Raw genomic sequence first — 26,227 nt, 5'->3', positions numbered from 1 at the left:
GGTCACTAATTCTTTTTATGTAAAAACATTACTACAGTACATATAAATCTCTGTAAAAATATGAAAATAAATCAAACTTAAGCCAATAAAATAAAGAGAAATGTAACCAACTATACTAACTGAAGAAATAAATGTGGCAATGACACAGACACACAGGTATTTTATTGATGTTGGCACTTGATGTCTGAAGCAGGACTGCCATTTCCAAGATCTTCTGGACCATCCTAGGTGCTACATAAATATTTGTTGATTAAATGAATAAAAACATTATGTTCAAGTTTGAAGTCTCCACACCATGAAAACACTGGCACACTGTTTCCTCAATGAAGCAACTCCTACACAGTCAAATGACTAAAAATTATTTATTCTGGATAGCAGATGTCACAACTAAATTTAAAATTTTGAGATACCTTCGCTGTCTTCTGGATTTTCTTCTTCATTGGAGGCTTCAATATCTTCATCCTCCTGAGCAGAAACAGTGGAAGCGACACTTTCACATTGAGACACATCTCGCTCTTCACGAGGTTTTCGTGAAGTCTAAAGGAGGAAAGAGTATTATTTGATTTAAATAACTAAAAAGAAAAAAAAATTCATTTCTGAAATAATGTAGAACATTGATAAGCACACACACACACCAGACAAGGAGGTCACATGTTTGACAATAGTTCTGGTTAAAGTGCAGATAAATACCTCTCCATAATCACTAACTGGCCAAATTTTGTGTAGATGGCTCGCCTTTATCAAACTAAGCAAAAGTTACATCTGATCCACTTTTGGAATTACTCACCACTATACATGTACAAATAGCCAAAAATCACATACCTCCATGCTTTTTACTCACTCCAGATAATGTTATCTAATAAAAACAATATATATATTTATTTTCTAAAGATAATATATACCTTGAAATGTGGAAGACATAACACTACAAAAATCACTGCTCATTATTCCAACAGTAAGAGATTCTAAATATACCGGTACATTTCCTTTCAATCTTTCAGAGGCATATACATGAATATAAATATTTATGTATACATGTAAACACAACCAGGAAAGCCCTATGTAATTACATATTCACTTTTTTAACATAATGTAGCCATGAGCAGAACATATCACTGTTACAAATTCTTCCTAATTATTGTTATTAATGATCCCATGAAAACATTATGTTGACATAATACTGACATATATTATGTTGACATATAATTAAAATTTTCCTATTTTAAGGCATTTTGGTAATTTTCAATTTTTGGTATAAATAATGCTGCAAGAAACTTCCTTCACTAGCATTAAGAATCATGCAATTTTATAAGCAACAACTCATCATTGATATTACTACTGAATTTCTTTTTACCACTCAATTTATTTTTCTTTTTTTCTTTTTTGAGACAGAATCTTGCTCTGTCACCCAGGCTGGAGTGCAGTGGCAGGATCTCAGCTCACTGGAACCTCCACCTCCTGGGTTCAAGCAATTCTCTGCCTCAGCCTCCCGAATAGTTGGAATTACAAGCACCCGCCACCAGGCCCAGCTAATTTTCATGTTTTTAGTAGAGACGGGGTTTCACCATCTTGGCCAGGCTGGTCTTGAACTCCTGACCTCGTGATCCACCCGCTTTGGCCTCCCAAAGTGCTGGGATTACAGGCGTGAGCCACCACACCCAGCCAATACCACTCAATTTCTTTTACTATAAAAAAGCACAAATTCAGCTAAGCATAGGAGCTCATGTCTATAATCCCAGCACTTTGGGAGACTGAGGTGGGAGGATCACTTGAACTCAGGAGTTTGAGATTAGCCTGCGCAACAAAGTCAGACACCTGTCCCTACAAAAAATAAAAAAATTAGCTGTGTGTGCTGGTGCTCTCCTGTAGTCCCAGTTACACAGTAGACTGAGCCAGGGAGATCGCTTGAGCCCAAAAGGCTGAATCTGCAGTGAGCTGTGATCATGCCACTGCACTCCAGGCTGGGTGACAGTGAGACTCGTTCAAAAAAAAAACAAAAAACAAAAAAACAAAAATTTTTTTAAATTCCTTTTTTAAAAAAATTGTATGCTCCCTTCTGCAAAGTATGTTTATGCAAAATTGCTCATTCTTCTACTGAGGTCGCATATACATAAGAGTACATGTGTACACATTTAACTATAAGACGTTAGCTATTTACATTATATTTATAACTTCATGTTACTAAATAGAAGGCTTAATATCTTCTGTGTTTGCAGACCCAGGGTTCTGGAAGTCCCAGCCCTGATGGTCCTCTGTCTTGTGCCCCTACAGAGCCTATGTTTCACCTCACATGAGCTGTCAGCCTCTCCCAGTGAGACTCCTCAGAAGAGGAAAATATACTACTGCCCTGTTAAAAATTACCCGTACGTCTACTCAACATTCTCATGCGGATGATATTTAGGATCCAACCTAAAATATTAATTAACTCAAGAGAAACAATCATTTTCTAATATCAGAGTCACAGAATTAGTTGCAATTCTCAAGGCTAATATTTCTAAGTTCATAGCAGGAATGCAAGAGAATCCCAGAGACACACTGGTTACACTTTCTAAAAAGCTTTCAGAAGATTCTGTAAATTTTCAAGGATAATAACTACTTTTAATTTATTTGTTTGTTTTTGAATATGAGGTGTTGCTGTGTTGCCCAGACTGGTCTGGAACATCTGGCCTCATGCAATCCAGGTGTGACCTACCATGCCCAGCAGATAAGTTATTATATGGATTTTTCCAGAGCCCAGTGTATGTCCCTCTCTCACCACTATCAACCCATTCTGTTTGGTCCTTTCACTAGTAACTAGAGAAGAGACAACTTTTTACCCTACTACAACATCCCTCTGTTCACATGCAATAATCCACTACGTTGCCAAGCATTTTCTTCAATATATGATAGTATTCACTAATTCTTAATGTAAAGTCAAATATATAGAAACACAGGCCAGGCGCAGTGGCTCATGGCCAGACCCAGTGGCTCAGACCTGTAATCCCAGCACATTGGGAGGCCAAGGCAGGCAGATAACTTGAGGCCAGGAATTCAAGACCAGCCTGGCCAACATGGTGAAACCCCGTCTCTACTAAAAATACAAAAATTAGTCAGGCATGGTGGTGTGTGCCTGTAATCCCAGCCACTTGGGACGCTGAGGCAGGAGTATCGCTTGAGCCCAGGAGGCAGAGGTTGCAGTGAGCCGAGATCAAGCCACTGCACTCCAGCCTTGGTGACAGAGCGAAACTCCATCTCAAAAAATAAAATTAAATAAAAATTAAAATTAAAAAAAAAAAAAGAAGACATTCTGCCAGGAAAACTGCCTTTGGGGTCCAACTGCAACTCTTCCCAGAATCTCCAATCAACCAGCCTACTCCATTAGACACTGGACTCACCAACCCTCCACAATCACAGGAGCCAGTTCCTTAAATCTCAATCTTTCTTTCTATATATATGCATACACACATCCTGTTAACTGTGTTTCTCAGGAGGACCATGACTAATATAACATACATTTATTTATTTATTTTTATTTTTATTTTTCAGACGGAGTCTTGCACTGTCACCCAGGCTGGAGTGCAGTGGCGCCATCTCGGCTCACTGCAAGCTCCGGCTCCCGGGTTCACGCCATTCTCCTGCCTCAGCCTCCCGAGTAGCTGGGACTACAGGTGCCCGCCACCATGCCCGGCTAATTTTTTGTACTTTTAGTAGAGAAGGGGTTTCACCATGTTAGCCAGGATGGTCTCAATCTCCTGACCTAATGATCCACCCACCTTAATGTCCCAAAGTGCTGAGATTACAGGCGTGAGTCCCCACACCCAGCCAACATTTATATTTTAAATACATATCTGACTCATTTTTTACTTCACTTTTTCTCAAAACATTTTGGATGTTACCTCCTGAAGTCAAGTCTTTATCTTGTCAGTAGACTTTTTCATGTTTTGGTTGCTACAGCATATTTTTAACTCTCACATTCTTATTATTAACCTAAAGGCCGCTTTGTATACACACTTTTAAATCAGTCAATGTTATACTTTGTATACTCTTAATAAATTCAAATCTTATTAGCTTTACTATCACACTTTAATAATTCTCAAATTTTTTGGTCTAAGGATGCAACACTCTTAAAAAGTATTAAAGGCCGCAGAGAACTTTTCTTTTTTTTCTTTTGAGACGGAGTCTCACTCTGTCACCCGGCTGGAGTACAGTGGCGCGATCTCAGCTCACTGCAACCTCCGCCTCCCAGGTTCAAGTGATTCTACTGGCCTCCTGAGTAGCTGGGATTAAAGGTGCACACCATCACACCCAGCTAATTTTTGTATTTTTAGTAGAGACAGGGTTTCACCACGTTGGCCAGGATGGTCTTGATCTCTTGAACTCGTGATCTGCCCGCCTCGGCCTCCCAACGTGCTCGGATTAAAGGCGTGAGCCACTGCACCTGGCCAAAGAGCTTTTCTTTATGGGAGAAATATAGACAGCCAGATAGACACTTACTATATCAGAAACTAAAACTAAGAAAACTTCAAAATTTTAAATTATTAAAAACAATATAAACTCATAAATTATTATTTATTTATTTTGAGATGGAATCTCGCTCTGTCGCCTAGGCTGGAGTGCAGTGGTGCGATCTTGGCTCACTGCAAGCTCTGCCTCCTGGGTTCACGCCATTCTCCTGCCTCAGCCTCCCCAGTGGCTGGGACTACAGGCACCCAACACCATGGCCGGCTAACATTTTTTTCTGTATTTTTAGTAGAGACGGGGTTTCACCATGTTAGCCAGGATGGTCTCGATCTCCTGACCTTGTGTTCTGCCCTCCTCAGCCTCCCAAAGTGCTGGGATTACAGGCATAAGCCACCGCGCGTGGCCAAGAATTTATTTTTTTAATGAAAAGTAACCACTTTCCAAAAAAAAAAAAAATGACTTACTAAAACAGTGGCACAACCTTCCCTTTTTGGAAATCTCTTCCATGTCTGATCTAACAGAGACAGCACAATTCTCAAGGTGCTTCCACATATGATCTAATCTGTGGATTACATTAAGTAATCTAATGTTTTGGTTGAAGTATAAGAAAACAATGTAGCCTCACACAGATATGTCGTTGGAAAAGGGAAGAATATTTTAACAGATTTTTCAGATACTTATGAATATTATTTTTTGATACTGTACCAAAACTCACCAAGTGTCACTTCTTATTTGTTAGTTACAATATGAAATCTTATACCATAACAAGGAACCCTTTATACTCTGTTAAAATCTGTAATCTGGCCAGGCGCGGTGGCTCATGCCTGTAATCCCAGTACTTTGGAAGGCTGAGGCAGGCAGATCACTTGAGACCAGGAGCTGAAGACCAACCTGACCAACATGGTGAAACCCCATCTCTACTAAAAATACAAAAATTAGCTGGGCATAGTGGCGTGCGCCTGTAATCCCAGCTGCTAAAGAGGCTGAGGCAGGAGAATTGCTTGAACCTGGGAGGCGGAGGTTGCAGTAAGCCAAGATCATGCCACTGCACTCCAGCCTGGGCAACAGGGTGAGACTCCATCTCAAAAAAAAAGAAAAAAGAAAAAAATCTATAACCTATCTTACATTTGGTATATTAAAAAAACATTATCAATCTTTTATCAATGCATGATCCATTATGTATTAGTTCGTTTTCACACTGCTGATAAAGACATACTTGAGACTGGGAAGTAAAAGAGGTTTAATGGACTTACAGTTCCACATGGCTGGGGAGGCCTCACAATCATGGCAAAAGGGAAGGAGGAGCAAGTAACGTCTTACATGATGGTGGCAGGCAAAAAAAAAAAAAAAAAAAAAAAAAAAAAAAAAAAACTTGCGCAGGGGAACTCCTCTTTATAAAACCAGTAGATCTCCTAAGACTTATTCACTATCACAAAAATAGCATGAGAAAGACCTGCCCCATGATTCAATTATCTCCCACTGGGTCCCTCCCACAACACATGGGAACTGTGGGACCTACAATTCAAGATGAGATTTGGGTGGGGACACAGCCATACCATATCATTCTGCTGCTGACCCCTCCCACATCTCATGTCTTCACATTTCAAAACCAATCATGCCTTCCCAACAGTCCTCCAAAGTCTTCACTAATTTCAGCATTAACCCAAAAGTCCATAGCCCAAAGTCTCATCTGAGACAAGGCAAGTCCCTTCCCCTATGAGCCTGTGAAAGCAGAAGCAAGTTAGTTACTTCCTAGATACAATGGGGGCACAGGTATTGGGTAAATACAGCTGTTCCAAATGGGAGAAATTGGCCAAACGAAAGGGGCTATAGGGCCTATCCAAGTCCAAAATCCAGCAGGGCAGTCAAACCTTAAAGCTCCAAAATGATCTCCTTTGACTCCATGTCTCACATCCAGGTCGTGCTGATGCAAGAGGTGGGTTCCCACGGTCTTGGGCAGCTCCAATCCTGTGGCTTTGCAGGGAACAGCCTCCTTCCTGGCTGCTTTCACAGGGTAGCGTTGAGTGTCTGCGGCTTTTCCAGGCACACAGTACAAACTGTAGGTGGATCTACCATTCTGGAGGATGGTGGCCCTCTTCTCACAGCTCCATTAGGCAGTGCACTAGTAGGGAGTCTGACCCCCCATTTCCCTTCTGCACTGCCCTAGCAGAGGTCCCCCTGTAGCAAACTTCTGCTTGAACATCAAGGCGTTTCCATACATCCTCTGAAATCTAGGCAGAGGTTCCCAAACCTCAATTCTTGACTTCTACGTACCCACAGGCTCAACACCGTATGGAAGCTGCAAAGGCTTGGGGCTTGCACCCTCTGAAGCCACGGCCCAAGCTGTACCTTGGCCCCTTTCATTATGGCTAGAGCTGCTGGGGTGCAGAGCACCAAGTCCCTGGGCTGCAAACAGCAAGGGGGTCCTGGGTCCAGGGCACAAAATCATTTTTTCCTCCTCAGCCTCCAGGCCTATGATGGAAAGGGCTGCCGTAAAGACCTCTGACACGCTGTGACGAAATTTTCCCCATTGTCTTGGAACTTAATATTCAGCTCCTCATTACTTATGCAAATTTCTGCAGCGGGCTTGAATTCCTCTTCAGAAAATGGGATTTTCTTTTCTATCACGTTGTTAGGCTGCAAATTTTCCAAACTTTTATGCTCTGCTTCCCTCATAAAACTGAATGCCTTTAACAGCACCCAAGTCACCTCTAGAATGCTTTGCTGCTTAGAAATGTCTTCCGCCAGATACCCTAAATTATCTCTCTCAAGTTCAAAGTTCTGCAAATCTCTAGGGCAGGGGCAAAATGCTGCCAGTCTCTTTGCTAAAACATAAGAAGAGTCACCTTTGCTCCAATTCCCAACAAGTTCCTCATTTCCATCTGAGATCACCTCAGCCTGGACCTTATTGTTCATATCACTATCAGCAGTTTTGTCAAAGCCATTCAACAAGTCTCTAGGAAGCTCCAAACATTTCCACATTTTCCTGTCTTCTTCTGAGCCCTCCAAACTGTTGCAACCTCTGCCTGTTACCCAGTTCCAAAGTCGCCTCCATATTTTCAGGTATCTTTTCAGCAACACCCTACTCTACCAGTACCAATTTATTGTATTAGTCCGTTTTCACGCTGCTTATAAAGACATACCCAAGACTGGGAAGAAAAAGAGGCTTAAAGGGCTTACAGTTCCACATGACTGGGGAGGCCTCACAATCATGGCAGAAAGCAAGGAGGAGCAAGTAACATCTTGCATGGATGGGGCAGGCAAAAAAAGAGAGCTTGTGCGGGGAAATTCCTCTTTATAAAACCATCAGATCTTGTGAGACTTATTCACTATCACGAGAATAGCATGAGAAAAAGGCCCGCCCCATGATTCAATTATCTCCCACTGAGTCCCTCCCATGACACATGGTAATTGTGGGAGTTACAATTAAAGATGAGACTTGGGTGGCAACAAAGCCAAATCATATCACATTATAACATCATGAAATGACCATTTGCAAAGTACTGAGTTAAAGCAAGTTTTTCAAATTTGGATACATTTCATCACACAGTAACAACTATCGCATTTGCTATTATTACCACTGATCTCATCAGAAAATCTGTAATGAGAAGGTGTGAAGCTCATGGTTAGAGAAACATATTTTCCAAAATTCTCTTTTGCTTGAAAACTCAAAATTTTAAAGTGGCAACAAACACTATCAGTTATTTTATTTCAAAGACAGCCTCATTCACTAATTTTCAAGAAAATGTCTCCCAAAATCCCAGTCTGAAAACACAGTTTGTCTGTCATTCTTTCAATCTAAAATGACATTCCATGAAAAAGGGGAGGCTGGTGCAACTTAGAACTCGAACAATTGCCAAAGTGCTTTTCCCTGAGAGAACCATCATATTTTGGTATAGAGCAGAAGAACTTTATGTTTACTTCCCATTACATGACACGAAGTATAAAAAGACATACTCAATGGGTGAGATTTAATAAAATTAACTTTTACTGCATCATCAAGGACATTCTTAAGTGACATTTTAAGAAAAAACTGCAAATGCTCAGCGATGAAAAATACATTGAGTACTAGCACCGTTTGGTTCCCTGCCAAGATTTATGCTTAGGCATCAGCAATTTTATCTACCATAGCTTTGACACCATAAATGCAAATGTCATATACTGAAAAAAAGTAAATAACATTTGATTGATATTTTTATGAAAACAGTCTTGACCTCATGGAATCATCAAAAAGCTCTATGGTCTTTGACAACCACTACACTGGAACTTTCTTATTAAGGAATTTCCAACAATGTTATACTCTCTGGTTTTTAATATTTATACCATGGAATCTTCTCTCTGAAAAAATGTCTAATATACCAAATCAATTCACTCGATATTATCAACAGACCTCCAACTAAAGTTTTCAATTCAATCTCCAAAAAGTTTGTATTTTTCAAATCCAGCCTACAGTAATTCAAGAGTATTTAATTCCCTTTACTACAAATAGAAACTTCGGAGGAGGAAAGATAAGCTGGGGCAGGTCATGATGGGCCTTGTTTGGACTGTTAGGAATACAAATAGAAACTTTACTCCTTGAGCAATAAATAGAGAAACAGCTAGCCTATACTAAAAATTTAGCATACCTTTTACATATAAGTGCAGTAAACAAAAATATAAGATACAAAAAGGTTTCTCTTAAAACCAATCTCTGGAGCTCAGGAAAAAAAAAAAACAAAAAACATCAAGGCTAGATGCAGTGGCTCACACCTGTAATCCCAGCACTTTGGGAGGCTGAGACAGGTGGATCACCTGAGGTCTGGAGTTCGAGACCAGCCTGGCCAACATGGTGAAACACTGTCTCTACTAAAACTACAAAAATTAGCCAGGCATGGTGGCGGGCGCCTGTAGTCCCAGCTACTCGGGAGGCTGAGGCAGGAAATTGCTTGAATCCGGGAGGAAGAGTTTGCAGTGAGCCAAGATTGCACCGCTGCACTCTAGCCTGGGTGATAGAGTGAGACTCCATCTCAAACAACAACAACAACACTCTAAGTAAAAAACAGTAAGTAAAAGAGTCACGACCCCAATATACTCACTTTCTGTTTATGCTGCTGCAAGAGGTTGTCAAGATTGTGTCGCCTTTTATAGTTAAAATAGAAGTTTTTACATTGAGCTTCACTTTTCGTTCCCACCATTTTAGCAATTGCTGCCCAGTTACGACCATGTTCTACTAGACCTGCATTTTAAAAACAGACCAAATGTTAATTGAACAGTCACCTGATCAAGCAAACAAGAGAAATAATAAATTAACTTAATCACTGTATTCACAACCATTGACACTAGAAGTGTGCTTTCAATTACTTATCATATATACTTTGATACTTATAAAAATACTTATTGAAACAAAACTCATTTACAGTTCTATATTTTTCCCCCTCAAATTTAAAACATGCTCATTAACAGAAGGGCTAAACCTTGTCCTTCCTATGTATCTCTCACAGGGCTAGGACATTAGACACAATAGTAATAGCTCAAATACTTGCAAACTAAATGATTAGGTACATCTAGATCTCTGGACACAATATATCAAGCCAATAAGGTAATCATATATAAATGATAAACACAATTTAAAGACATATATATGACTCCACTTATAATCCATATTTGTCCTCAGTCAATTCACAATCAAGCAATGCCATCAGAAAAATACTAGCCAATTAAAAAAAATCCTATGGTAATACAATGCATTACAGAAACCTATGCAATTTAACACTTCTCTAATCAATATATATATGCACACACATAAACACACTCATACGTGCAAAGAATATGTATCTATGCATTTGTATACATATATAGGGGGTGATACAAAAAAATATGAAATGTGTCACTCAAATGTCAAGCTATTTACAATAATTTATCTTTACAACTGCAAGGTAAATATTTAACCACCAAAAAATTAGCTAATCTTTCTCAATATTACCAATTATTTATCCTATTAGAAATTTTAGTTCAATTTCAAATCATAGTACATTAACAAGCAACGACAGAAAAGCACAAGGTCCATAAAGTGCCAGAGTAAGAGGAAGGCCACAAAGCTATGAAAGTGGCAGAGACAGGACTCAAACCTTCGCTGGCCTGGTTACAAACTTCATGCTCTTTCCTCTGAATCACAGAGCAATCTGCTAGTGGTTTATAATTACATGACTTACCAAATGCAAACTGACAAAAGTATTTACCATCCTATCCTATTAAATACAACTTTTAGGTAACAGAAATATAGACTTTATATCAACATTCATTCCAAAACAATTTCAATAGCATAGAGTCATAATTATTCTAAAAAAGTGAAAACGACCTACTTGTTCTTTAATTAAATGACATTCAAAATAAAACTGCAGAGAGAATCTTAAATCCCTTAAAACTGGGCATCTTAAACAAGGCACACTGGGGGTACTTTATTGGGTACCATACTACCAGAAAAGAACTCTTAAAGCCACTTCTGAGTCCTCTTTGCCTTTTTGAAAGAAATTTTTTTCCAATTAAAACAATTAGTTCCATCTCACTCATTACTAATAACCCTAAAAAACAAAAAACCTGAGAAACCGGAACTACTACAATTTACCTTTTTTAGCAACTTCCATTTCTTCTTCTGTCCATCGAGAGGTCTCCACAGGCTCTGTAGAAACTAAAATAAAGACAGAATCCAATCAGGCAGAGAAAAACAAAGTTAAATCCTTTATTCAAACCAATCATATAATTATATCTCTTTATCTGACATAAAAGACTATGTAAAAGCATTTGGTGAAAGAAATTGCAGAAATAGGATAGTAACCTCTCCTCCACCGAACTAGAAGAAACAAGTCAACACTTCAATATTATGATCTTTTTCAGTGTTGTTAAAAGTTCTCTTCATGTCTACATTTTTAAACATTTTGTTTTTTTCTGGAGAAGTCCTACCTCACCCAGTAGCTTCCCACTTAGTGATCTCCACCTCTCCTCTCCTGCAGTGTCAAAGGAAGAAGCAACCCTCCTCCTTCCTGTCCAAGCACAATTCCCTCTCCTCTCCTCTGAGCCTCCATCTTGTCCTAACTCCTGGAGCCCCTTTAGTTCATCCCCGAGTGTCTGACATCCAGCGGGTAAAGATGGATCATGAACTGAATATGTTCTCTTTTGCTTCAGGAAAAAAACAAAACAAAACAAAACAAAACCTGAGAACATCAGGCCTGATATGAGCTCCTGCCATATTCCCTTTCTCAATTTATAGTACCAGCATTCACCCAATCACTCAAGTTACCAATAGGCTCCTTAGACTGATAGACTAATTTTTGAATCTTGCCTCCCATTTACCACTCACATCCAATGACATGCATCAACTCTGAATCCATCCCCTCCTTGCTTGGGTCACTGCATACATGCTGGGCCCTCTGCCTCCAGCCTTTATTCTGTCTAAACTGACCTCCAAAATTGCTACCAGTTAACTTTCAAAGACACAAATCTAATCACAGCATTCCTCTATTTAAAAACCTCTGCAAGTTCCCCACTTCATAATCAAAGCAAAATACATTTCAAACAAGGCCCATCGTGACCTGCCCCAACCTATCTTTCCTCCTCCTATCTAGTTAGTGCCCCTGTCTCATTCTTGCCATTCCCTAAACTGCATTTTCTTTCATACTTCAGTAACAATGATACCTCTGAATCATTAACAGTGGTACTCTATCATTAATCTAGCCTTTTTATAAACTAATGAGACAATACTTAATGAGAGAGAGAAAGATGCTTTGACTATTAGATCCAGTATTCCCTTGCCTAAGAATTTATTCCATGACAAATAATTTAACATAAAATACTATGTGAATAAAGATTTTTTAATTACAGTGCTATATACATTGGTTTAAAAGCAGGGAAGAGGGCAGACAACCTAATCATTCAGCAATAAGAGAATGGTTAAAGAAGTCATGCCTCAATATTACACAGCCATTAAAAAATAAAAATGGTAATTATTAGAAATTAGAAAATATTTATGGCACACTAGCATAACAACTAAATAAAAAACAGCTATATTGGGGTGGCAAGACTGTGGGTGATGTTCTTTTTCAAAAAACGTTGACATTAAAGTTTAAAAAATTTAAAGACCACACTTCAGGATTATTTCTAGGTTGTCAATATTAAAAGTCCCTTCTACCCTATCCTAGCAGTGAAACAGAATCCCGAACAAAATTATGGCCTGTTTATGCCAATTGTTTCCACTCACTGGGTTCTGGTGGCGGTGGCAGAGGTGGTGGGGGCTCTTCAGTGGCCGCTGCGGCTGCAGCACTGGCAGCTGCAGCTTCGTTTGTCATGGACCTGGTGATCCGGCCCTTACGGCGGCCCTGACTGTTGGCAGTCTTTCGCCCCCGGGGTGTGGCTTGCTCTCTTTCCTCAGTTTCTTCTGCTGTACCATCTATCTTGTCCTTTTCCTTGGTATTTTCTCTGGACACAAAAGCAAATGAAAACTTGTGTGATTCCAAAGTATACATACATCAAAGAAGGTTTTAGTTTTGAGTATTATCTAAATAGAAATGGAATAAAACTACCTCGTCTCTCAGTTACTCAAAAAAAAAAAAAAAAAATTTATCAACAATTCTGCCATACCATAGTTTTTAAAAGTTTTGACCAGCTAAAATTAAGATATTTTATAAGACCTATTTTACATATTAATGGACTTAAAATTTAAACACATTTCAAACCAACTGATTTAGAAACCAGAACTACTCCATGAGAAAGTAACAAATGACAGCAGAAAAGCCCTAGACCTGCAATCCAGAGACAACAGCCTACACCAAAAGGCAGGAATTCTGGGGTTTTATTTGCCTTTAGTCTAGGTTGCCTCATGTATGAAATGAAGAAGCTAAAATAGATGATCTTCATGATAGATGCCTTTTCTATAGTAATAATCCACAATATTGTTTTATAGTAATAATCTACAATATTGTTTTATAAAACCAGACTCAATACTCTAAATCATGTCTGATACTAATTATGTACAAATTGGGCAGTAATGGTTAATGCTTAGGAAATGGCCTCTGGAGCCAGGCTGCCTGGGTTTGTACCACAGTTGTGATTTACTAGCCATGTGATGACCCTGGACAAGCTGCCTCGCCGCCATGGGCCTCAGTTTCCTCATCTGTACAATGAGAAAAAGTTTATTTCATGGGACTGTTGCCAGGACTGAAGGAGTTAAATAAAGTACCCAGAACAGTGCCTGGAACACAGTCAGCATCAAGTAACGGTTTGCTATTATTCAAGCTAAAACTCCCTCAGGATATAAAGTGCTTACCATCGTCTCAGGCATGTAGAAACATGGTGGTTCCTATTAATAGCAACAGTACTACATGTAATACTGGAAGACCATTTTCTGTACTACTTACCTCCCATGGTTGTTATATTTAAGGAAACGTACTCAATGTACATTTTTGCAAATGAATGGATAGATGGCAATACTCAAAGACTCAATTATTCTTGCTTAATGGAAGATGCTTATTTTTTTCAAAAATAATTCTCTCCCCTTCAGTCCTAAATTGAAGTACGACATAGTCCTTTCCCTTTACTTACTTATTCCCTTATAAAGCAGGCTTCTATTCTGAAGCCTCCTGTTAAAAGATGTTTTCTCAAAAGTCACCAATGACTTGCAAACTGCAAAATCAAATGACCTCTTCTCAATTTTCCCCGCAAGTCTTTCTGTTACAACTGACGCTGCAGTTAATTCTTCTTTTTATATCACTTGAAACTCAGCTTTTGAAATATCCCTGCTGCTACTCTGGCTTTCCTTCTGGGGACAGACCTTTCTCCTCTCATCCTTTCTTTTGGGTTTCTGTTTTTTGTCTTTGAGAGAGTGTCTCACTCCGTCACCCAGGCTGAAGAGCAGCGGCGCGAACACAGCTCACTGCAGCCTCAATCTCTTGGGCTCAGGTGAGCCTCCCACCTCAGCTTCTCGAGTAGCTGGGACTACAGACACATGCCAGCATACCTGGTTAATTTTTGTATTTTTTGCAGAGACAGGGTGTCACCATGTTGCTCAGGGTAGTCATGAATTCCTGTGCTAAAGCAATTCTCCCACCTTGGCTGGGATTACAGGAATGAGCCACTGTGCTGGGCTCCTCTCATCCCTTTCATACAGGGATTTCCCAAGGCTCTCCCCTAGAGCCTTAGAGCTATGTAAGGTTACCCATCCTCATAAGTTCTACTGGGAAGACTCCAATCTCTATCTTTGGACTCACACCCCAACTCCAAAGACTCAGGCTTGTCTTCCCAACTACCTGCTGGAATGGCCACCTGGATTTTCCATCAATAGAAACTGAACATATCCAAAATCATATTCATCCTCACCTCTGCTCCTTGCTCCACATCATTCTCTAATCATTTGTTGTTAACATTCCTACCATATTCATCATCATTCAGGTTTACAGATTTGATACCATCCTTTGCTGTCTCCCTCTTCCCACACTTCCTACATGTGATCTAATGCCAAGTTTTGGTTATTTCATCTCAGAAATGCCTCTCTCACTAATTTTACCATCTCTATTTCTACTACCACTACACTTACTCAACACCTTAGTACCCCAATCCTGGCCTTTCATACTGGCCTCCCTGATTCGTATCTCTAGTCTATTCATTCTATCTTGCCAATGAATCAACATTCTAGCAGGATAGCTTTGGCAATAAACCACTCCATCCATTCTAATCCCTTTCTAACTATTCCCAAACAGACACACAGCACAGCCTCCTGAATGAAGTCTACCATTTTTGGCTTTCATTAAAGCTCTACATAATTTAATTCCAATCCACCTTCCACTTCTCTTCTTGATGCACACTATGATAAGTCTAATGAAATCATTATCTTCCACTAGCTATTCATGTGATTCCCTCTACCCTACCCACATTAACCACTAGCATCTGCTAATGTCCTCCAAATTATCCACAGAGAAGTAGCCTCGACCTCTTCTTAATCTGCCAAAGCACTTAACTGGTCGTCTGTTGACTTCTTACTGCCAGGCTTTTATTTCTTAAAGTAATACTTGTACTTTACCTACTTTTCCCCTACTAAATCATGAACTACCTGGGAATAGTATACATCTTACGTATTTTCACATTCTCCCTAAGACCTAGCTCACATAGATAATAAATGAAAGCTTGTTAAATAGTTTAGAAATTTTAACAAAAAAATAAAATCAAGTTATGACAGAGTTCCATGTGAGAAGAACCACTGGCTACATGGCCCAAAAAATGTTTAACCCAAACTAAAAGAAAAACATATATTCCCTTAGAGGTATCTTCCTAAGGTATAAAATTACAATGAGAGGAATATCTCTCTCTTTTAAAACCATGGCAAGTGACTAGCTACTTTAGCTTCCACAAAACTAGGTAAATCTTAAACAGTTCCACAAGGACTATAGATATAACATAATAAATATTAAAAAGGAACAAACTACTGATACATTCAACAACCTAAGTGAATCTCAAAGGCATTCATGCTAAGTAAAAGAAGCCATACATACTGTATGATTTCAATTTTTATGTAATTCTAGAGAAAGCAAAAAAGATACATGACGGCCAGAGGCTGGAAATGAGGAAAGACAAACTGACTGCAAAGGAGCATACGGGAACCGTTTGGGGTGATGGAAACATTCTACATCACAATTGTGATAATAGTTACACAAGTGCATATGCTTGTCAAAACACATCAATGTACACATTTCAAACTGGTGAATTTTGTTCCATGTAATTTACAAAGCTAGTTCTTGGGGAAAAAAACAACCAAACCAACTGTCATGCCCCCACTCCTACCACACCCCTGTACGTCCACAAAAGCATCAACAATAACTCCCTGAGTGGCAGAATCATAGGTTAATTTTCACTATATTTTTCTTTTCCTGTTTTTCTGTAATGTAATTTTATAACTAAGAAAACAGCAGTAACAACAACAAACAAACCCAAAACTCCATTTTATATGATGAAGTCAATAAAGCTGGAATCTAAAATATAAAAATGAACTCTTCCTGTCTTAGCATTTTTATACTATCTAATATATACTACCTGAGGCTCAAAGACAGAACCTGAGGAATCTTCCAAATCAAAAATTAAATTACATTCAATATATCCTGGAGGAAAGTATATATTATTATAACCCATCCCTTCTGAAAAGTAATAATAACTCATGACTTGCAAATAAATTCATTAAGTCAAAAATTACATTTACTGTAATATTCTATTCCTTAATCACATCAACTTAATCATGTAACTATTAGATGTTTCTAAAATTTCGGCCAGGCGTGGTGGCTCACGCCTGTAATCCCAACACTTTGGGAGGCTGAGGCAGGTGGACCACCTGAGGTCAGAAGTTCAAGATCAGCCTGGGCAACATGGTGAAACCCCATCTCTACTAAAAACACAAAATTAGCTGGGCGTGGTGACGCGTGCCTGTAATCCCACCTACTTGGGAGGCCAAGGCACAAGAATCACTTGAACTTGGGAGGCAGAGGTTGCAGTGAGCCAAGATTGCGCCACTGCACTCCAGCCTGGGCAACAAACTGAGGCTCTGTCTCGAAAATAAATAAATAAAATAAAATTTCAGCAGATTAAATTTCATTATTTAAAAATTACTAGGCTGGGCGCAGTGGCTCACGTCTATAATCCCAGCACTTTGGGAGGCCAAGGCAGATGGATCACGAGGTCAGGAGATGGAGACCATCCTGGCTAACGGTGAAACCCCATCTCTACTAAAAATACAAAAAATTAGCTGGGCATGGTGGCAGGTGCCTGTAGGCCCAGCTACTCGGGAGGCTGAGGCAGGAGAATGGCGTGAACCTGGGAAGCGGAGCTTGCAGTGAGCCGAGATCATGCCACTGCACTCCAGCCTGGGCAACAGAGCGAGACGCCATCACAAAAAAAAAAAAAAAAAAAAAAAAAAAAAACTATACTTTTGCAGCAACATGGATCAAACTAACGGCTATCATCTTAAGTGAAATAACTCAGAAACAGAAGGTCAACTATCACATGTTCTCACTTATAAGTGGGAGCTAAATAATGTGGACACATGGATATAGAGAGTGGAATAATAGACACTAGAGATTCAAACAGGTGAGAGGGTGTGAGGGGGTGGGTGAGGTATAATGGGTATAATGTACACTATTTGGGCGATGGTACACTAAAAGCACAGACTTCACTACTATGCAATATATCCATGTGACAACTGTACTCCCTATATCTACAAAAATAAAAATAAAATAAAAATAAACATTTAACTTATTATATAACTAATTATTTAACTCACTTGGAGTCTTCTTTTTCATCTTTTTCCTCTTCATCTTTCTTTTCTTCTTCTTTTTTTTCTGTTTTTTCTGCTTTATCCTCTTCTTTTTCTTCTACTTTTTCTTCTTGCGAGGGTCGAGCAATTTGCTGCTAGAATGAACCATCATTTGTAAAATTCAAAGGCAAACAGAAATAGCTCCTTATAGTGTGATAAATTATGTCTATCTAAAAAAATTTTAAATGATTGTTATTCATTTACAATGTAACTGGTGATCGTGTGTTAAAAACCAGTCTAGAGGTTTTTAATGTATTCTATATGTACTGCTTGAAGGGTCCTACACACAGACACAAATGCTCATAGCATTTGGACCCACGAGAAAGTGAAAATGTTAAGATTCTACTCGGAAATCTGGGGTTGGTTCCCTTTTTTGGCAACCTCCACATTTAATCTGTCACTCAAGCATTCCAATTCTACCTTAAAATTTGATAACCCATACATAATTTATCATGTTTTAGATACTTAATATGTTTCCAATTTTTTCATCACTATCTATAATGCTATAAGAAACATCTTCATGCATTTATAGTTTTGAGCGAAAGTCTACTTAACGGAATATGTAAACAGCTATGGTCGTTACTAAGACTGAAGTAATTTGGAAAAATACTAAAGCTATAATAAGGTGAAAAGAAGTAAAATGCTTAAATATTTCTAAGCTAAGCAGTCACATTAGGAACCCTTTTATCTCTGATGTCTCATTTGCAAAACCTGTGACTCTAAAAGAAAAAAGTGAAACTAAGTGTGCAATGAATGCTACTACAGTAGTCCCCACCATATCAGGAGTTTCTCTTTCTGTGGTTTCAGTTACCTGGAGTCAACTGCAGTATGAAAATGGGTAAGTGTAGTACCGTACAGTATGATATTTGAAAAAAGACCACACTCATGTAACTTCTATTACAGTATATTGCTATAACTCTTTTATTATTTGTTACTGTTAGTTCCTTACTGTGCCTAATATACAAATCAAAGTTTATCATAGGTGTGTGTGTATATATACGTGTATGTATACATACATACACGTATGTATGTGTATGTATACATACATATATACGTATATATGTGTATGTATACATACACATATACGTATATGTGTATGGATATACACATATATATGTATATATGCGCATGTATATACACATATATGTGTATATATGCGCATGTATATACACATATATGTGTATATATGCGCATGTATATATGTGTATATGTGCGTGTATATATACATATGTGTATATATGTGTGTGTATATATATACATGTGTATATATGTGCATGTATATATACATATATGTGTATATATGTGCATGTATATATACATATATGTGTATATACATATAAGTATATATGTGTATATACATATAAGTATATATATACATATGTGTGTATATACATATAAGTATATATATACATATATGTGTATATGTGTATGGATATATACATATATGTATATATGTGTGTATATACATATATGTATATGTGTATATATACATATATGTATGTATATGTGTGTATATATATACGTATATGTATGTATATGTGTATGTATATATACATATATGTATATATACGTGTGGAGATATATATATATCATAGTATATTAGGGTTCGGTACTATCTGTGGTTTCAAGCATCCACTGGGAGTGTTGGAACATATCCCCTGTGAATAAGGGGGAACTGCTTTATTTTGCTTTTAAGAGACAACATCTCACTCTGTCACCCAGGCTACAGTACAGTGGCATGATCATAGCTTACTGCAGCCTCAAACTCCCAGGCTCATGCAATCCTCCCACCTCAGTCTCTCAGGTAGCTGGGGCTACAGGTCTCAAACTCCTGACCTCAAGTGATTCTCCCACCTCAGTCTCCCGAGTGCTGGGATTACATGCACGAGCCATTGTGACTGGCCTGCATTTTTATTTAATTCAGAAATCAAAACTGTATAACCAAATTAAAACAGAACTCCAACACATCTTTCCAGCACAGCAGGCTGGCCCTTGCACACCTCCCTCCAATCACCATCCTGCCACATCATCTTCGCTGTTCTGGACTCACCTAAACATGCCCAGCACTTGCATAGCTTTCTACCCTTCCCTTTCCTGATAAAGTTCCACATAGTCTCTACAATTCAGGTCAAAATGCTACATCTCCTGTGAAGCCTCTCTTGATTTCCACAGAGGAACTCTGGGCCCATGTCCTTCCCTCTCCACCACAGACCATACCTGCTTGTAGCACTGTCACTAGGTGGCTTAGTGCCTGCTTATCAGCATCCATCTGGCTCTCTGTGTTATCATCTCATCAAGAACAAGAATCCAATCTTACTTCTCTAAGCATCCCCAGCTCCCAGGAGAGTGTCTGGACCATGATGATAGGTGTATGCATATGTTGGATAAAACAAAAATCAAATTCCTTTATTCCAGTTATCTGAAAAGCTTTTACCCTCCAATCTCGACTGTTCATTCTGATCCAGGCTAATGTCAATCTTGCCTCATAGTAACTCTACCTGTCCTCTTACTTGTTTTCACCAGACAACATGGAAGTAACTCATTAATTTTAAGAAAAATTTCCCTTCTTAATAGCGCTCCAAAGTCTTTTACCTATTCATCAAAACCAACACTTAGCTTTTTCCTTAAGATAATGAAGGCCTTATTCACCTCCCCAAAAGAAGTCCCATCCACATTATGCCTCCTTCTAATCCAAGGGGCAAGGAAAGAAAATGAATCCTTCTTGGTCCACTTCCAGAACATTGCTGAACTGTGATATTTTAAAAATAATTCCTTTTTCACGTTTCATAAAATCTCCCTAGATCAACATTCTCTTTTGGTGTTATGGAATGACTTCTTAAATATTCCCTAGAACATATAAGTGATTGCATCACATGGCTCTTTATGCCTTGACATTATTTTTCAGATTTCAAAATGCATGTCAATGGCTTTTCTAACACTCGCCACTCAATCAACATAACATCTCACAGTTAAAATACTTTTAGGTCATGGCCATTAAACTCCCCACATGCAAAATCACAATTGCCTCCTCATTAGCAGTGGGCACTGCTTTGCCTCCTAGATCCTAAAATCAGAAAGTCTTCTCTCCAACTACAACCACCCATCGCACACCTTCATTGTGTCTGATCCTGCTTTGTCCTCATTGTGACCTTCGAACCCTTATTCTATCAAATTTTCACAGTCCAGTGAGAACTGTACCTACTATTCTACTTGCTAAAGCATTTCAATACCATGATTCCTTCACTTGCTTTATCTGACCTTCCTAACTTCTCACCCTGGCTAACTGCCAGTTCCTCTTTCTTCTGGATATTTATTGCTAGAGAAAACTGATAAACTAGGGAGATTTTAAAATTTAAACTGTCAAACCATGAGTAGGTCTGCTTTATAATTGGGCAAGTTTTACTCAGCTCTGACTCCCTGGGACACTACAGTGGTCACAAGACCTGTTTAAATGCTAATAACCTAACCCTGTAACCAATGTAGCATCCATGTGTCACTCTGAACCAGTAAGATGGCATAGTAAGGACAAATCATGCCCTTTGCCTAGCAAGTGAGCTGTGTAACCCAGAAAATGGTTTATGGCCTAAAGATACGACGGGGACATGTCAACTCAGCAGAACGTAAGGAAAGAAATTCAGTATCCCCTTAGAGTTGGATAACACATGCTAATCTTATTTCCCCAATACTTTTCTGCTTCTAATGCCAATCAGAGCTTCAAAGTAATCCCACGCATTCCCTGCCGTCTAAAATCCAGCCAACAGATAACTTCACTCCCCTTTCCCTGGTGCTAGGGAATAAGAAACAACTGCAGCACCTGCTTAAACCAATCAGTGTAAAGAAGGAAACAGCTCCTGGCTCTGCATAGTGTGGAAATGATCCAAAGAAATGGACAGAGTTGCTGCATTAGAGTCTAGAGAAGTGTTTGGTACCTGTCCAGCAGAACCTCTCACCACTCTGTATACTGACCAGGCAGTGGTGAGCGGAGAGGAAGTGCAGTCAGCAGCAACTGGAGGACCTCATCTTTGTGCAATATGCATAAAGACCTATCATAACAACTGCCACTGACATTCAAGAGAGTAAGGAATTACCTCTAATTTAAACAAGAGATGCTTGGAACTACTTTTGTTTCAGGCAAATCTGTAAAGAGAAGTGCCAGTCAATCCACATGGTCTAGGATGAAGGTTACAAGTTACATCCCTCAACTCCACAGGGTGGCTGGAGCAAAATAGGTCCACCCCTTCAAAAGAAACCCTTCTAAAAGTTCCCTACACAGACACAAATATTCGCAATGGCTCGTTGTCCAGGTTTTTCCTTTTCTCCCCTTCTTTAAACTCAATACTTGAGAGCCAATAAAACAAGTTTAATTCTGTCAGGGAGTTAATATAACATGAAACATTTCTGTCAAATAACAAGCTATTCACTATGAATGAATATTCTAGAACACATATAAAACAAAATGAAAATTCAAAGAAAAAAGTAAAAGTTAAGTGTATTTCTTTTTATTTTTATTCTCATTGTGAGACAGGGTCTTACTATGTCACCCAGGCTGGAGTACAGCGGCGCAATCTTGGCTCACTGCAACCTATGCCTCCCAGGCTCAAGTGATCCTCCCACCTCAGCCTCCTGAGTAGCTTGGACTACCAGCACACATCACCACACCTGGCTAATTTTTTTTTGTATTTTTTGTAGAGATGAGATTTCACCATGTTGCCCAGGCTGGTCTCAAATTCCTAGGCTCAAGTGATTTGCCCACCTCAGCCTCCCAAAGTGCTGGGACTTTAGGCATAAGCAACCGCACCTGGATTTTTTTTTTTTTTTTTTTTTAAGACTGGATCTCCTTCTGTCGCCCAGGCTGGAGTGCAGTGGCGTGATCACGGATCACTACAGCCTCGACTCCCAGGCTCAAGCAATGCTCCCACCTCAGCCTCCTGAATAGCTGGGATTACACTACAGTGCACGCCACTGTGCCAGGCTAATTTTTTAATTTTTTTGTAGAAAATCAAATTTTTCAGTTTTTTAACTTTTTGTATAAATTTTTAAAGTTTTTGTCCAGGCTGGTCTCAAACCTCCCAGGCTCAAGCAATCCTCCTCCCTCAGCCTCCCAAAGTGCTGGGATTACTAGTGTAAGCCACAATGCTTGACCTGGTAAGTGTATTTCAACATAATTTAAGAACAGGATTCAGTTTCATATGGGTCCCCTTTGGCAAGATCAAATAATAGTTTATGCTGAGATTCATTACTACTATATATAAATGAATATCTAACTATATATATGTGCTAATTATATTTGTTTAAATGTTCACCTTTTTTAGAAAAGAGAAACAGACAAGTTCCCACTCAACAGAAAATAAGTTGCCAAAAAACTAAATTACTATATTTAATAACAAGCAGCAATTGTAAATAAAAATTTACAAGAGGAAGAAAATGAAATACCGTTTCACTACTGGACAATATTTTCTTTAAAAATACACTTCGGGAAATAAACAGAAAATATCTTAAGCCTATCTTATCAAAATTTATTAACAATTAGTGCTCCTAAGCCAACTGAATTTCAGACTAACTTCCTGAAGAGTGAAAGCTGTCAATCACCAAAAAACACACTATGGCAATGGCAATAAAGATAACAGTGGCTACCATTTATTGGGCACTCTCTGTGCCTGACTCTGCACTCCAGGGACTTTACACACATACCCAGTTCTTATTAACCATGCAACCTAAGTATCACTGTCCCCACTCTCATGAATGTGGAAACCAAGGCTCACCAAGTGAAAGGACCCACCTAGAGTCACATAGGTACAATTGGGCAGAGCACTCTGGGGCTAGAGTTCTTGCTGATATAATAAACTTTTTAACTTGTCTAAAATAATCTTTCTATCTAGTGACTAGCTAACAGTTTAGTCAGAAAATTCCTCCAATTTCAAAATTGCTATATTTACCTAAGTATATGCTTCTGAATACCTTTAGGGAATAAAAACACACTGGCATAAAGGGGAAAATGGTGTTAGCATAAAAGAAGGGCATGAATTCCTGTGGAAAGTAATCAAGCATTTGGAAATGAAGAATATGGTTTCTAACATGACTTGCTTTACTGCAGGTAACTAGCAAGTACCACAGTAATTCTACCTGCACAGTGACAGACTTACCAGATGGCAGTTTATGTTGGAAAAATGCAGCATTTACTAGGGGAAGAAATTCTTACTGCTAGCAAGAACAATGTACATAGAATCAAACTATTACGTAGGGCATAATCCTAGATCCTAAATAATAACATTCAACAGTGGTTTTTGGCTTCCAATCTCCAATATGTATTCATTACTTCAACAAAAACATATAGAGAACCACACTCACTCTCCATGGAATGGTAACAAGCTGAACTATAAAAATGGGTTGGGTAGTCTCTATCAGAATTTGGAGAGAAGAGTTAAAATTCCTGCCAAGAATAACCGCTGAACACAATTTTAACAAAAATACAAACATCTGTCTCATTTTCCTATGAGTCTAAGATTAAAACTTATTTTCAGAGTAAACACTACTAAGCTTCCCTATAGCAACAGGTTTTAAAAAATCAAACTTTGCAAACTTAGAATCTATCAATAGCAAACTACACTTTTTTTTTTTTTTTTTTTTTTTTTTCTGAGATGGAGTCTTGCTCTGGGATTCTAGGCATGAGCCATCGCGTCCAGTCTGGCTTTTCTTGCTTTCCTTCCTTCCTTTCCCTCCTTCCTTCCCTCCCTCCCTTCCTTCTTCTTCTTCTTTTTTCCCTCCCTCCCTTCCTTCCTTTTCTCTCTCTCTCTTCTTTCTTTTTTTTCCAGACGGGATCTTGCTCTGTTACCCAGGTGGGAGTGCAGTGGCATGATCTAGGCTCACTGCAACCTCTGCTTCCCAGGTTCAAGCGATTTTTCTACCTCAGCCTCCAGAATGGCTGAGATGATAGGTGTGCACCACCACTCCAGGCTAATTTTTGCATTTTCAATAGAGACAGGGTTTCAGCATGTTGCCTAGGCTGATCTCGAATTCCTGACCTCAAGTGATCCACCCGCCCTGGACTCCCAAAGTGTTGAGATCACAAGCGTGAGCCATCGCACCCAGCCACACACTATACATTTATCTGCTGAATAAAAATTACTTCCTACAAAAAGGAGGCTGGGAGTAGAGGATAGGGAGAGTAATCAAACTCATATTGACAGGATCAAGCATAAACTTCAGCAGAACTCTAAAGAATCTTTAAGTAAACATGCCATAATGGCTGTGAGATCACCTGAGCTAAACCCTCCTGACTAGAGCTTGGTTATATAGCAGAGAAGTAAAGTGATTTTCAAATTAGTTGGATCTCTGTATCCACCAGGGTAAAATCAAGGGAGTTGATACCTAGATTTTGAAAATCTTAACCTTGCAATTCAGTTCTGTTTTTAAAAAGAAGTATTCTAAACTTTTTTCTATATAGTAAATTCTCTATCTTTAACCCAGATCTTTTTCCTACACTCCAGACTTATATGTCTAACTATCCACTTTACTTGGATCTCATTTGGATCTCTGCTTAGACACCTAACAGGTATTTCATATTCAGCCATGTCCTGATTTTCCCCTCAAAACCTGCTCCTCCTTCAGTCATGCCTGTCACAGCAAATGGCAACTCCACAGGTCAAAACTTGTTTTCCTTGATTATTGTCCTTTCCTCATCCCCACAATCAATCCATCAGCAAAATCTCGTGGTTTTACCTTCAAAAGTACATCCAGAAACTAATCCGTTCTCCCCGCCTCCTCACTGTAGCCTAGTCCAAGTCAATGGGATTATTAAAACAACCTCCTAACTGGTTTCTCTGCTTCTTCTCTTGTCTCCTTACAAACTATTCTCAACAGAGCAACCAGAGTAATCATGTCACAACTGAAATCTGGCATCTCTCTTTTGCTCAAAACCCCAGTGGCTTCTTCTCTCACCTGGTATCAGCTCAAAAGGCCTTCAGTTTTACACAGAGAGCCCTTAAACTAACACCACCTAATTTCTGAAAAGCTGCCCCTCTATTTTGACACAAATAAATGGAATAAGTATACAAACAATTAAGAAACAATGATAAATCTGGTGGCATGAGATGATGGTCTAAATTCATTTAACTCACACCTCTCCCAAATTCCCAGTGAAACAACCAGAGAAATGTAAAAGTGGAGGAAAAATCTTCAAAGTAATAACTTAAAAGCTAATGAGGGCAGGGCTAGCCTGCCAGAAGTGCTGACCAACCCAAAACTGAGCCTACCTGGGGGTAAGCAACCTAAGGCTCAGGTCAAGGTGAGGGTATACATGGCAATTCTCAGATCTGCAAATACATTCTGAGACAGGTACTTTGAAACATGCAACAAGAATGTACAGAAGAGAACACCGACATGGCTGGATCTTAACAAGGATCGGTATGCCACAGAGAGGAGTGAAACTGTGTCCCAGACAACTTTAGGACAGAAACGACTGTT

At 39.0% G+C, this 26,227-nt stretch overlaps 1 protein-coding gene across 34 annotated transcripts in view; it reads right to left on the bottom strand.

Moving 5' to 3' along the window:
• The window catches only part of NCOR1 (nuclear receptor corepressor 1), a 184,270-nt gene that overhangs the window by 76,483 nt on the left and 81,560 nt on the right, over positions 1-26,227 (bottom strand). For 20 of the 34 annotated variants that reach the window (XM_016932276.3, XM_054670431.2, XM_016932280.3 and 17 more), the window contains 5 exons: positions 17,732-17,859; positions 12,674-12,891; positions 11,045-11,107; positions 9,516-9,655; positions 411-537 (listed from right to left, as the gene is read on the bottom strand). In XM_016932276.3, the coding sequence (XP_016787765.2) occupies positions 411-537; positions 9,516-9,655; positions 11,045-11,107; positions 12,674-12,891; positions 17,732-17,859 (676 nt within the window). The remainder of the gene's footprint in view (positions 1-410; positions 538-9,515; positions 9,656-11,044; positions 11,108-12,673; positions 12,892-17,731; positions 17,860-26,227) is intronic. The other 14 variants (XM_024350438.3, XM_054670432.2, XM_016932281.3 and 11 more) reach the window with 1 other exon arrangement.

This window comes from Pan troglodytes, chromosome 19, assembly GCF_028858775.2.
Source record: "Pan troglodytes isolate AG18354 chromosome 19, NHGRI_mPanTro3-v2.0_pri, whole genome shotgun sequence".
Lineage (NCBI taxonomy): Eukaryota > Metazoa > Chordata > Mammalia > Primates > Hominidae > Pan > Pan troglodytes.
Note: the sequence above shows the minus strand (reverse complement) of the source record. Positions and strands in the feature narration are given on the sequence as shown.